Source organism: Octopus sinensis, linkage group LG29 (assembly GCF_006345805.1).
Source record: "Octopus sinensis linkage group LG29, ASM634580v1, whole genome shotgun sequence".
In the NCBI taxonomy this organism is placed as follows: Eukaryota; Metazoa; Mollusca; class Cephalopoda; order Octopoda; family Octopodidae; genus Octopus; species Octopus sinensis.
The window spans coordinates 11,311,539-11,324,964 of NC_043025.1; the positions used below are offsets into that span (position 1 = coordinate 11,311,539).

Genomic DNA, 13,426 nt, shown 5'->3' on the forward strand with positions numbered 1-13,426 from the left:
AAATAAAGTGTCTTGCTCAAGGACACAACGCGTCGCCGGGAATCGAACTCACAACCTTACGATCATGAGCCGAATGCCCTAACCACTAAGCCACGCGCCCTCACATGAAGTAATATACATACATATACACATACACCGAGTAAAAAATTTCAGTTATCTCTCTCTTTCACACATTACTCTGTCTCTTCACACACACTAACAGAAGCACTTCACTTACACAACATACTGTCTGTCTCCCACACCCCACCAAACACACACACACACACACATGTACATCAATGCTTCACATGCACGGTAACTTCAAAAGAACTTCCCTCGTCATAAAATGGCTTTCTCTTAGTCTCTTTCGCTCTCATTAATTCAAAAGTTCCCGCAAGCCCATACGTAAAAAAAAAAAAAAAAATTCCTACGGAAATCGACCGAAAGGTCTACTAGAGACGAAAGATTGCCGACGATGCCAGAAAAAGAAGAAGGAAATATAGTTTGAAGTGGAAAGATCCCTGTCCGTCTCTCTCTCTCTCTTTCCCATCATTCCACCTTTATTTCTTCCCCTCCTCTACCACCCTTACACTCACAGTTATACGAGCAACAACCGAAGTTTGAGTCGAAAACATCCGGAAACAACCGACGCTTTTCCCGCCTTTTCCCTTCTCAGCAGACGACATCCTTCCAAAGAGACAGACGTCCATTTGATCTGTTCTAAGTCTTGTATATCTGCGTCATTCTTTACACAATCTTTCCTGTATTCTACACTTTAAAGGTAAAACTACATTATTAATTTCAATGAAAAATAACCAACTAAATCACTTAATTTCCTACGTTTGCTTCAAACTTTGAATTTGCTTGGGAAAGTATTTTTTTCTTCATTTTACGGTTAACTTGTTGAAATAATGGAAAGGGCGACGTTACGGTACAAGTACCTATTTCTTTACTACCCACAAGGGGCTAAACATAGAGAGGACAAACAAGGACAGACATAGGTATTAAGTCGATTATATCGACCCCAGTGCGAAACTGGTACTTATTTAATTGACCCCGAAAGGATGAAAGGCAAAGTCGACCTCGGCGGAATTTGAACTCAGAACGTAGGGCAGACGAAATACCTATTTCTTTACTACCACAAGGGGCTAAACATAGAGGGGACAAACATAGGTATTAAGTCGATTATATGGGCCCCAGTGCGTCACTGGTACTTAATTTATCGACCCCGAAAGGATGAAAGGCAAAGTCGACCTCGGCGGAATTTGAACTCAGAACGTAACGGCAGACGAAATACCTATTTCTTTACTACCCACAAGGGGCTAAACATAGAGGGGACAAACATAGGTATTAAGTCGATTATATGGGCCCCAGTGCGTCACTGGTACTTAATTTATCGACCCCGAAAGGATGAAAGGCAAAGTCGACCTCGGCGGAATTTGAACTCAGAACGTAGCGGCAGACGAAATACCTATTTCTTTACTACCCACAAGGGGCTAAACATAGAGGGGACAAACATAGGTATTAAGTCGATTATATGGGCCCCAGTGCGTCACTGGTACTTAATTTATCGACCCCGAAAGGATGAAAGGCAAAGTCGACCTCGGCGGAATTTGAACTCGGAACGTAGCGGCAGACGAAATACCGCTAGGCGTTTCGCCTGGCGTGCTAACGTTTCTGCCAGCTCGCCGCAGAAAAGTGGGGTTTTTTTTACATATGGGGGGAGGTTATGGTTTGTGTTAGGGGTGGGAGAAAAGGGTTTCTGTTATCTTCAGAAATGTAAACAAAGTCACGTGTGTATCTACACCGAAGCATCGCCACGTACCCTAACCCCCCATATATATATATATATATAAAAAAAACCTTTTTTTAAATGTATCTGGTACTTCCGGAAGTACACCGGTACTTATACCGTAACATCGCCAATAATTATAATAATATTTAATAATAATAATAATAATAGTAATAATCGTTGAAGATTTTCCTTTTTTTATATAACTGTTTCCTTGCTTGTTACACTACTTCACATGGGGCGATCTTTCGTCTCTAGTAGACCTTTCCGTCGATTTCCGTAAAAAAAATTTTTTTTTTTTTACATATGGGCTTGCGGGAACTTTTGAAGTAATATACATACATATACACATACACCGAGTAAAAAATTTCAGTTATCTCTTTCTTTCACACATTACTCTGTCTCTTCACACACACTAACAGAAGCACTTCACTTACACAACATACTGTCTGTCTCCCACACCCCACCAAACACACACACATGTACATCAATGCTTCGGTAACTTCAAAAGAACTTCCCTCGTCATACAATCGCTTTCTCTTAGTCTCTTTCGCTCTCATTGCTTCAAAAGTTCCCGCAAGCCCATATGTAAAAAAAAAAAAAAAATTTTACGGAAATCGACGGAAAGGTCTACTAGAGACGAAAGATTGCCCTTCACATGGCTTTATTTATTAAAACTTCTGTCATTGAACGTTTTATCGTCATAATGTTGTCACCAAGTACAGAAAACAAGCTTCCAAAACCTGTTTTCTGATCAGGTAAAAATAATCAAACTTTAACCCTCTGTAACATTTTAATGCCACAGTCGAACCAATTCTACTCTATGGCTCAGAAACCTGGACGTTATCAAAGAAGCTTGAGAGGTGGTTGGATGGAACCTACACTCGCCTCCTTATGAGAGCTCAAAATCTCTCGTGGAAGCATCATCCAACCAAAATGCAAATATATGGGAAACTACCACCTGTATCATCTCCTGTGAAAGGTAGGAGAGTCCAGTTTGCTGGACATTGTTGTAGAGCTGAAAAAGAAGTAATTTCTACTCTTCTCCTCTGGAAGCCATCTACTCGCAATACCAGAGGGCGCACACTCTCCTACCCTGATGTAATCTCCAGGCATCCAGTAACAGGACCTCCGTAATGCTATGATGGACCGTGAAGTCTGGTGTAACATAGTAAATTCCATTGTCTCGACCACGGTCGAACAATGATGAATGATGATGATGAACATTTTAATAAAATCTTCCAAGAAGTGAATAACATCAGATTCCAGCGCAAAAAATTAAATTACGTCAATATATGGATCTTTTCGGTTTGAACGGCAGTTTTTAACATAATTTCCACGTAACTAAAAAATTTTAAACTTCGTATACTGGTAGAATGTGTTTATAAAACATCTTTTTCTCTTCGCTTCATTGGGAAAATTCTATAGTTTGTAGGATATTTGTTGTTTTCTTTCTTCAATTTCAACCAATCAATGACGTCTATTGAGGTAAAAAACACATTCTGTGCTGTATGAATATGTCCCTCGTTTAAGAAACAGATTGGGTTTATTTACATTTGTGAAGAAAAAAATATACCCTTCCCCCAACCCCTAACCCTAAAAGAGATTGAAATGCAATAGATCGATTCTAGGGCCATAATTATGGGTGACAATTTCATATGACACCGCTAGAAAAAAACTGCCGTTCAAACCGAAAAGATCCAAGCGCCGATGTGCATTTATCGCTGGAGACGGTTGGCAGAGGACGAAGACGCATGAGCCGCTTTTTGCGTTTCCGACGTCTGATCTCTGCCTCTCTTGCTTTCCATCTGATCCATTCACTTGAGGATCACATGCCGCCGCTTTGGGCTGTCCTTGGCGATTGCCTCCCAGGTATTTGGGTCAATGGAACAGCGGAGGAATGTGCTCTTGAGCTGCTCTCGGAAACGGAAATTTATGTCAAATTCTTCAAAGAGGAATCGATGAGGGAGGCATATGTACGATGTACCCCGACGAGCGGACGTAGTGTCCTTTTGACTGTGGCCATGCTGGAGCACCACCTTTAGTCGAGCAAATCGACCCAAGGAAAATATTCTTTGTGAACCTAGTACTTATTCTACTGGTCTCTTTTGCCGAACTGCTAAGTTATGAGGACGTAAAGACACCGGCATCGGTTGTGAAGCGGCGAGCTGGCAGAGACGTTAGCATGCCGGGCGAAATGCTTAGCGGTATTTCGTCTGCGTTACGTTGTGAGTTCAAATTCCGCCGAGGTCGACTTTGCCTTTCATCCTTTCGGGGTCGATAAATTAAGTACCAGTTACGCACTGGGGTCGATGTAATCGACTTAATACCTATGTCTGTCCTTGTTTGTCCCCTCTATGTTTAGCCCCTTGTGGGTAATAAAGAAATAGGTTGTGAAGCGATGTTGGACACACACACACACACACACATACTTATTAGGTTGTGCTGAAAGTTTGTGCACACAGAAAAAAAAAACGAGATGGTCACAGGTGGAATGTCTTTGATGATAGGTCTGTTCTCTCAGGCTGAGTTGGGTTTAAGGAGGGGTTTTTATATGGTTGTTTGATCTGATAGAAACAGAAGTCAAACCTCCTTCAAATCACATTTTACTATATTAAAAAAAAGGGTAACATTTTAGATGATGTGGTCCTAGGATTCACTGCAATTTGAAAAAAAACACAGGATGGTCACATTTGGAATGCTTTGATCATAAATCCACTCTATCATGTTGACCTGGGGCTGAACAACAACAAAGTAGACTCTACATGGTTGCTTCATGAGCTAGAAACAGTAGCGTGGAGGCACAATGGCCCAGTGGTTAGGGCAGCAGACTCGTGGTTTCGATTCCCAGACCGGGCGTTGTGAGTGTTTATTGAGTGAAAACACCTAAAGCTCCACGAGGCTCCGGCAGGGGATGGTGGTGATCCCTGCTGTACTCTTTCACCACAACTTTCTCTCACTCTTACTTCCTGTTTCTGTTGTACCTGTATTTCAAAGGGCCGGCCTTGTCACTCTCTGTGTCACGCTGAATATCCCCGAGAACTACGTTAAGGGTACACGTGTCTGTGGAGTGCTCAGCCACTTACACGTTAATTTCATGATCAACCGGAACCCTCATCGTCATAACCGATGGAGTGCTTCCGGAAACAGTAGCTAAATCTCCTGCAACTCAAACCATACCATATTGGATAAGTAGGTCCAGGCTTCACTGCATACAGAAAGAAATTGGGATGGTCATGGTTGGAAGAATTTTGATCATAGACTTGTTGGATCAGACCTAACATGGTAAGAAACAGCAACATCGTCTCATTTCATGACACTGAGAAAGCTACAACATAGTCCTTGTATCTGCTAGAAATAGCAGTTAATGTAGCTTTCATATCATACTATATCATCACCGTCGTTTAACATCCATTTTCCATGCTAGCATGGGTTGGACGGTTCCACCGGGGTCTGGGAATCCAGGAGGCTGCACCAGGCTCCAGTCTGATCTGGCAATGTTTCTACAGCTGGATGCCCTTCCTAACGCCAACCACTCCGTGAGTGTAGTGGGTGCTTTTTACCTTACCACCTCCTCCTCCTCATCATCATCGGTTAACGTCCGTTTTCCATGCTAGCATGGGTTGGACGGTTCAACCAGGGTCTGGGAATCCAGGAGGCTGCACCAGGCTCCAGTCTGATCTGGCAGTGTTTCTACAGCTGGATGCCCTTCCTAACGCCAACCACTCCGAGAGTGTAGTGGGTGCTTTTTACCTTACTACCTCCTCCTCCTCCTCCTCATCATCATCATCGTTTAACCCTTTAGTGTTCAGATTATTCTGTCAAATGTGATGTTTGTTTATTTAAAATGGTTTGAATTAATCCTGCATTATCTTGTAATTTAGAGATTTCAATGATGTAATTTTTTAGTTTTAGAATGACATGGTAGGGCTGAGGTGAGAGGCGACAGCTGGTCAGTTTCAATATAAAACAGGTCAAATATTTTGGCCAGATATGGCCGGTTTGAATGCTAAAGGGTTAACGTCCGTTTTCTATGCTAGCATGGGTTGGACGGTTCCACCGGGGTCTGGGAAGCCAGGAGGCTTCACCAGGCTCCAGTCTGATCTGGCAGTGTTTCTACAGCTGGATGCCCTTCCTAACGCCAACCACTCCATGAGTGTAGTGGGTGCTTTTTACCTTACTACCTCCTCCTCCTCCTCCTCCTCATCATCATCGTTTAACGTCCGTTTTTCCATGCTAGCATGGGTTGGACGGTTCCACCAGGGTCTGGGAATCCAAGAGGCTGCACCAGGCTCCAGTCTGATCTGGCAGTGTTTCTACAGCTGGATGCCCTTCCTAACGCCAACCACTCCGTGAGTGTAGTGGGTGCTTTTTACCTTACTACCTCCTCCTCATCATCATCATCGTTTAACGTCCGTTTTCCATGCTAGCATGGGTTGGACGGTTCCACCAGGGTCTGGGAAGCCAGGAGGCTGCACCAGGCTCCAATCTGATCTGGCAGTGTTTCTACAGCTGGATGCCCTTCCTAACGCCAACCACTCCGTGAGTGTAGTGGGTGCTTTTTACCTTACTACCTCCTCCTCATCATCATCATCGTTTAACGTCCGTTTTCCATGCTAGCATGGGTTGGACGGTTCCACCAGGGTCTGGGAAGCCAGGCTCCAATCTGATCTGGCAGTGTTTCTACAGCTGGATGCCCTTCCTAACGCCAAATACTCCATGAGTGTAGTGGGTGCTTTTTACGTGCCACCGGCACAGGGGCCAGAGGAGACGGGCAAATGGCCACCATCGGTTGGTGTTTTTACGTGTCACTGACATGGACACCACTCAGGCGGCACTGGAATCTGCCACGTTTGGACGGTGCTCTTTATGTGCCACTGGCACAGGTGTCTTAACTACATTTTCCATTTAATTTTTTTTTTTTTTGGATGTTGGTGTTGACAACAGAGCACGTTAAATTATGTAGTCTTAGATATACTGTTCCTCAGTAAATACAGACAGGGTGGAAGGTCTTGCCTGATGCCTCTTTGATCATGGGTCTCCTTATAGAAGCTTGGCCTAGGGTTAAATGGTAACAACATATTGGATAAGTAGGTCCAGGCTTCACTGCATACAGAAAGAAAAAATGGGATGGTCATGGTTGGAAGAATTTTGATCATAGACTTGCTAAATCAGACCTAACAGGGTAATAAACAGCAACATCACCTGTCTCATTTAATGACACTGAGAAAGCCATAACATGGTCCTTGTATCTGCTAGAAATAGCAGTTAATGTAGCTTTCATATCATGTTATATCATATTTAAAAAAAACAGAACACATTAAATTATGTAGTCTTAGGTATACCGTTCCTTGGTAAATACCGACAGGGTGGATGGTCTTGCCTGATGCCTCTTTGATCATGGGTCTCCTTATATGTGCTTGGCCTAGGGTTAAATGGTAACAGTAGCAGTATGAAATAAAGATACACAAGAAAGTATGTAGGGACAGGAGGAAGGAGAGAAGAGGAAGGAGAGAGAGAGAGAGAGAGGGCAAGAGAGAAAGAGAGAGAACCCTTATGAAGTCAATTGAAGTTGATCTGCTAGAAATTATAGCAAATCTCCCTCAATTCACACACTATGGGCTTTAATTAAAAAAAAAAAAGGACCCATGTTTGGAAAAAAAAATAAATGGGATTGTGACATTAGGGGCAGACTAATAACAACAACAACAACGGCACAGGTATAAATAAATGTATACATCAGTCAATCATATATATATATATTATATATATATATATATATATATACATTGTAGGTTTTATACACAAATATATACAGTTTAGCAAAAGTACATGCAATTGTGAACAATAATGTAATATGTACAATGTGTGTGTGTGTGTATACACACACACAAACATATATATATACACACACATTCATACATACACAAATATATATATATATTGCATATATATATATATTATATAATATATATTGCATATATAATATATATATATATAATATATATTGCATATATAATATATATATATATATATAATACATATTATATATAAAACATATCTCTTTTACTTGTTTCAGTCATTTGACTGCGGCCATGCTGGAGCACCGCCTTTAGGGTGAAAGAGTACAGCAGGGTTCGCCACCATCCCCTGCCGGAGACTTGTGGAGCTTTTAGGTATTTTCGCTCAATAAACACACACAACGCCCGGTCTGGGAATCGAACCCGCAATCCAATGACCGCAAGTTTGCTGCCCTAACCACTGGGCCATTGCGCCTCCATATATATATATATATATATAATATATATATATATATATATATATATATATATACTTACATTCAGTATTTTTTTTTATTCTTTTATTTGTTTCAGTCATTGGACTGTGGCCATGCTACAGCATCACCTTGAAATGTTTTGTCGATCAAATTAACCTCGGTATTTTTTGTATTTTTTAAAGTCTGGTACTTATTCTATCAGTCTCTTTCTGCTGAACTGCTAAGTTATGGGGGATGTAAAGAAACCAATACTAATTGGGCAGAAAGTAAGAGACAGGTACATACACAGGTATAATATACACTCACCCTGAATGTTTGGGAAAAAGCTGACAATTTTTTACATTTCCTTTATTGAGGAACAGCTTGGCGGATTGGGGGACAGTCAATGGCGTTGGAGAGCATACTCTCTTTTACGTGTTTCAGTCATTTGACTGTGGCCATGCTGGAGCACCACCTTTTAGTCGAGCAAATCAACCCCAGGACTTATTCTTTGCAAGCCTAGTACTCATTCTATCGGTCTCTTTTGCCGAACCGCTAAGTTACGGGGATGTAAACACACCAGCATCAGTTGTCAAGCGATACTGGGGGGACAAACACAGACACACAAATGTATACATATGCATACATACAACGGGCTTCTTCCAGTTTCCGTCTACCAAATTCACTCACAAGGCATTGGTCGGCCCGGGGCTATAGCGGAAGACACTTGCCCAAGATGCCACGCAGTGGGACTGAACCCGGAGCCATGTGGTTGGGAAGCAAGCTACTTATCACACAGTCACTCCTGCGCCTATGCTCTGTGTTTCTTTCAATTAATTTTAAATATAACAAAGAATTTAGTAAAATAACTTCGTTATCATTCAGCTAGTGTTAGGAACATGAATTGTGACTAAGGTTTGGTGGAAGATTTTAATTCAGAACTTTTGATAACAAGACATTTGTATTAGAGAGCTAGAGGCAGTTTCAGGCGGGTTGTTATCGAAAGGGTTAATAATAACAATGATTTCAAATTTTGGTACAGGGCCAGCTATTTCAGGAGTGGGGGCAAGTCAATTACATCGACCTATCTTGAAGTGGTACTTATTTTATCGACCCTGAAAGGACGTAAGGCAAAGCCGACCTCAGTGGAATATCAAACAGGTTGGTCGGACATTTATCTGTTAAATTTATCAAATCTAACCCAGCCTCCCACTATTCTTGCGTGGTACTTTTATGAGTGTACACTGGGGGGAATGATAAGCAATGTTGAGCTTTGCAGGATTTGAACTTAGAACATAAAGCGCTGTAACTAATTCTCCGAAGCTTTATTCTGATTCTGCCACATCAAAATTCTGCTAAGCATTTTGTCTGGCGTGCTAACAACTCTGACAATTTGCCACCTAAATAATAATAATAATAATAATTTTTTTTTTATTTCATTACTACCCACAAGGGGCTAAACACAGAGGGGACAAACTAGGACAGACAAACGGATTAAGTCAATTATATCGACCCCTGTGCGTAACTGGTACTTAATTTATCGGCCCCGAGAGGATGAAAGGCAAAGTCGACCTCGGCGGAATTTGAACTCAGAACGTAGCGGCAGACGAAATACCTATTTCTTTACTACCCACAAGGGGCTAAACACAGATGGGACAAACAAGGACAGACAAAGGGATTAAGTCGATTATATCGACTCCAGTGTGTAACTGGTACTTAATTTATCGACCCTGAGAGGATGAAAGGCAAAGTCGACCTTGGCGGAATTTGAACTCGGAACGTAACGACAGACGAAATATGGCTAAGCATTTCGCTCGGCGTGCTAACGTTTCTGCCAGCTAATGGTTTCAAATCTTGGCACAGAGCCAGCAATTTTGGGGAAGGGCCTAAGTTGATTGCATCGACCTCGGTGATCAACAGGTACTTATTCTATTGACCCCGTAAAGGATGGAAGGCAACGCTGATCCAAGCAGCATTTGAACTCAAAGCTTAACAGTATTTTGTACGTCGTTCTAACAACTCTGGCAGTTTATCATAATAATAATAATAATAATAATAATAACTTAAAAATTTGAAAATAGAATTATTACAAAATAAATTTAAATAAATACAATAAATTGATGACTGAAGTGTTGCTGGTGAGTGATGGTGATTGTTAATTAATAAATATATATAAGAGATGATGACGATGATGATGAGGGTTATTTCAACAGTCATTATACACAATGTTGTTGTTAGAAAGATGGGGATTGTGATGATGGTGTGGGTGCTGCTGGTCATGTTGGAAGGTAACAAGGTGCAAATTCTAACGAGATTTGGCAGAGGTAGGTGTGTGTGTGTGAGAGAGAGAGAGAGAGAGAGCATATTCATTTGTAAATGCTCTCACAAATATGGATATGTGTGTGTATGCTTCTTTACAAATGTGTGTGTGTGCATTTATGAATGAATGTGTGTACACTTGTTTACAAATGTGTATGTATATGTGCTTACAAATGTGTATGTGTGTGTGTATATCTGTGTATGCTTGCTTACAAATGCATGTGTTTGGGTATGGATATGTGTGTATACTTGTTTACAAATGTGTGTGTGTTTGTGTATATCTGTGTATGCTTGTTGACAAATGTGTATGCGTATGAATATGACCTTACAAATGGATATGTGTATGTGTGCGTGTTCACAAATGTTTGCATGAGTAGAAGGCATCAGATAGCATGTGTATGAGTATGTGTAGAAACGCAAGTGTTAACAGATGTGTGTGTACATGTATGAAAATGTGTGTAGCGAGCAATAATGTGTGGAAGAGAATGATAACGATGATGCGTGAGAATAATTAGTTAAGCTGGCAGATAGTGACCAGAAGCTATTGATGATGATGATGATGATGACGATGATGTTGATGATGATGATTACAGTGATAATTGGCATTACCAGATGCAGGATGTGTCAATAATAAGAGACAAGCAGTTGTATAATGTCTGTGCGTCCTGAGTTGGTCAGAAGGAAAAGTGTCAGAAACTTTGGCGGGGTTTCTGACATGCAGGACGGCCAGTCCAGTGCACAGAGAAGCCTGGGGACAGGTCCCCTCCCCTGTATTTCTGTTGTTCTCTAGAAACAGTCCTTGTGTTGGTGATCCCATGCAATAATTTCTTTTTTCATTCATATTCATCATACGGGTCGTCGTATTCCGGGTATCCCTCTTGGCTGCCGTGCCCCAACAGTTGAGCTGCGCTCATGTGCTCCATCTCTTCCTCTTCTTCCTCCTCCTCCTCCTCTTCTGCCGTTGTCGCTGCATACTGGACCGGTCCGCTCTCGTACTGCACGGGGCCCGTCTCCACCACGACGTTGTCTTCCTCGACGCTGCCCTTGCCCGTGTCCGCATTCGTGACCTGAGACAAAATCTTGACCTTTTTGCCCCTTGGCGGACCGACTGGGCCAGCATCGACCTCCGAATGACTCCTTAGATCACCGTTGCTGCTGATCAGGCTTCCGGGCCGTTTCAACCGCAGTGACGTTATGCTGTCGTTCTTGGTCAAGACGGCTGGTGAGGCCGATACTGGAGAGGCAGGGGTCTGTTTGTCGATCGGCTGACATAAGTCCTTCAGAACTTCATAATTAATTTTACTGGATATTTTTTTCTCCTGTAACATTGTCCGAATTGCTTCCCCCGCTGTGCTTGCTTGGACGTGGGACTTCCGTTTGTAGGTTTTCTTCTTTTTCTTCTCCGGTTTCGATGCCGCTTCTTCTTTCTCCTTTGCCTCGTGGGCTTCCTTCAGTTTCTGCTCCATCAAATAGTCTGCGTTTGCCTCCATCCAGATCTTCGTCTTGATGCGGACTTCATTCTCGTTCAGCAGAAATCTCTCCAACTCTTCATCATCGATGTCGGTCAAATCCAACTCACCGTCACCGTCAGTCGCGTCCTCAAAGTCTTCCGTGAGACATTCTGCCACACAATCTCGAATACCAAGACTTGCAGCTGTTGGGGCAGGGCCTTTGAAGTCAGGGAGCACAAGTTGGCATAACTTATCCTCAACGTTTTTCGTCATAGCATCTTGACTCCCGCTGTCTTCTAGCTCCCTCGGCATCTCATTTTCCGATTCAAACATGGCCTTCTTTTCCGGACAGATGGACTCCTGTATTTCTGAGCAGAGATCATTTAGACTGTCGTTAATTTCGGAGGCGATGCTGTCAGCGTCATCACATACTTTCGAATAGGAAGCAAAAATGCCCCTCGGTTTCCGTGCTTCAAGAGCTTTTTCAATTTCCTTCTGGATGTTAGTAACTTCGAAAGTTAATTCATTCAACTTACATTTGTCGTCCAGCTTGTTTTGCTCCACTTTCCGCTTTTTGCTGCCGGCACTGAAGGACGGTGGGTCCATTTCCTGCTCAAGGTCGATCTTAGAGAATTCCTCGATGGTCAGCTGACTAGAAGGGGTCACTTCGAACTCGTTTAGTCGTTTCCGGATAGTCGATTCACAAACCTTTACTACATGTATCAGGTTTTTCACCGTTCGATTAAAGCCATAAATCCGACAGGCAACCAAAAGGGCCGCACCACACAGACCCGATGGTCGTCGCCCAGTATGCATCCAGTCTCTCTTCATTCGCTGCACCAGACGTAACGCCGTCATAGACACGTCGTGCTCCTTGTCCCCCAACTGGAGTTTGTGTGCGAAACGTGCAATGTAAAGACAGGGATCAATGGCAGGGGCCACAATACATAACTCACGTGCCAGCTGGTTGTAGACTTTGCCCAGGACATACACGTTGGTCTGCAGGACGTCGCTGAAGTCGAGCAACATGTGTGGCGTACCCTCTGTCCGACACACCAAATACAAACACGCTGCGATAACGTGTAGCGATTTCCGTCCGCGTGTCAGCCTCTTCACCACTGCCATCTTGAAGAAGTTCACGGCTGTGTCCATGCAGTGTTGGTTCATGTGGAGCTGTGCACCCAATTGCTGGATTTTGCGTCGGCCGTTTTCCAAAGTGATCGCCCTCGACTCCTTGCCGACTCCCACGTGGAAATTTCCTCCCATGGAGTGGCTGCGGGACTCGTCGGAAGACACAAACTGCCCGATGATGCTGGAACCTCCCCCGGCATGTTCGGCGAACTGGACTTCGGAGACGATGATCTGATCGTCCAGCACAGAACCACATTTCGTACACACGGCATCGCCTCGGGCCGGATCGTAGTCGATCTCGCTACAACCACAATGAGAACAAACTGCATTCGGCATGTTCTCCTATAGATCTCCGTTTCTGTCGCTTTCTACCGCTGCTGAGCTTCACTGTCCGGCTTTCTCGGCTTCGTTTCTCACACTTTGCGGCTTCACGGCGTGAGACACCTCACCATTACTGGTGTAAACAGGAAGTGACGGTCACAACGAGGCTCGACTTCA

At 43.0% G+C, this 13,426-nt stretch overlaps 1 protein-coding gene across 1 annotated transcript; it reads right to left on the reverse strand.

Annotated features, from left to right (window-relative positions):
• Positions 1 to 9,909: 9,909 nt before the first annotated feature.
• LOC115226235 (transcription factor IIIB 90 kDa subunit-like) lies at positions 9,910 to 13,382 on the reverse strand. Its single transcript, XM_029797259.2, has one exon. The coding sequence runs from the start codon at positions 13,262 to 13,264 to the stop codon at positions 11,180 to 11,182; it is 2,085 nt and encodes a 694-aa protein (XP_029653119.1). The 5' UTR covers positions 13,265 to 13,382; the 3' UTR covers positions 9,910 to 11,179.
• Between the last annotated feature and the right edge of the window lie 44 nt (positions 13,383 to 13,426).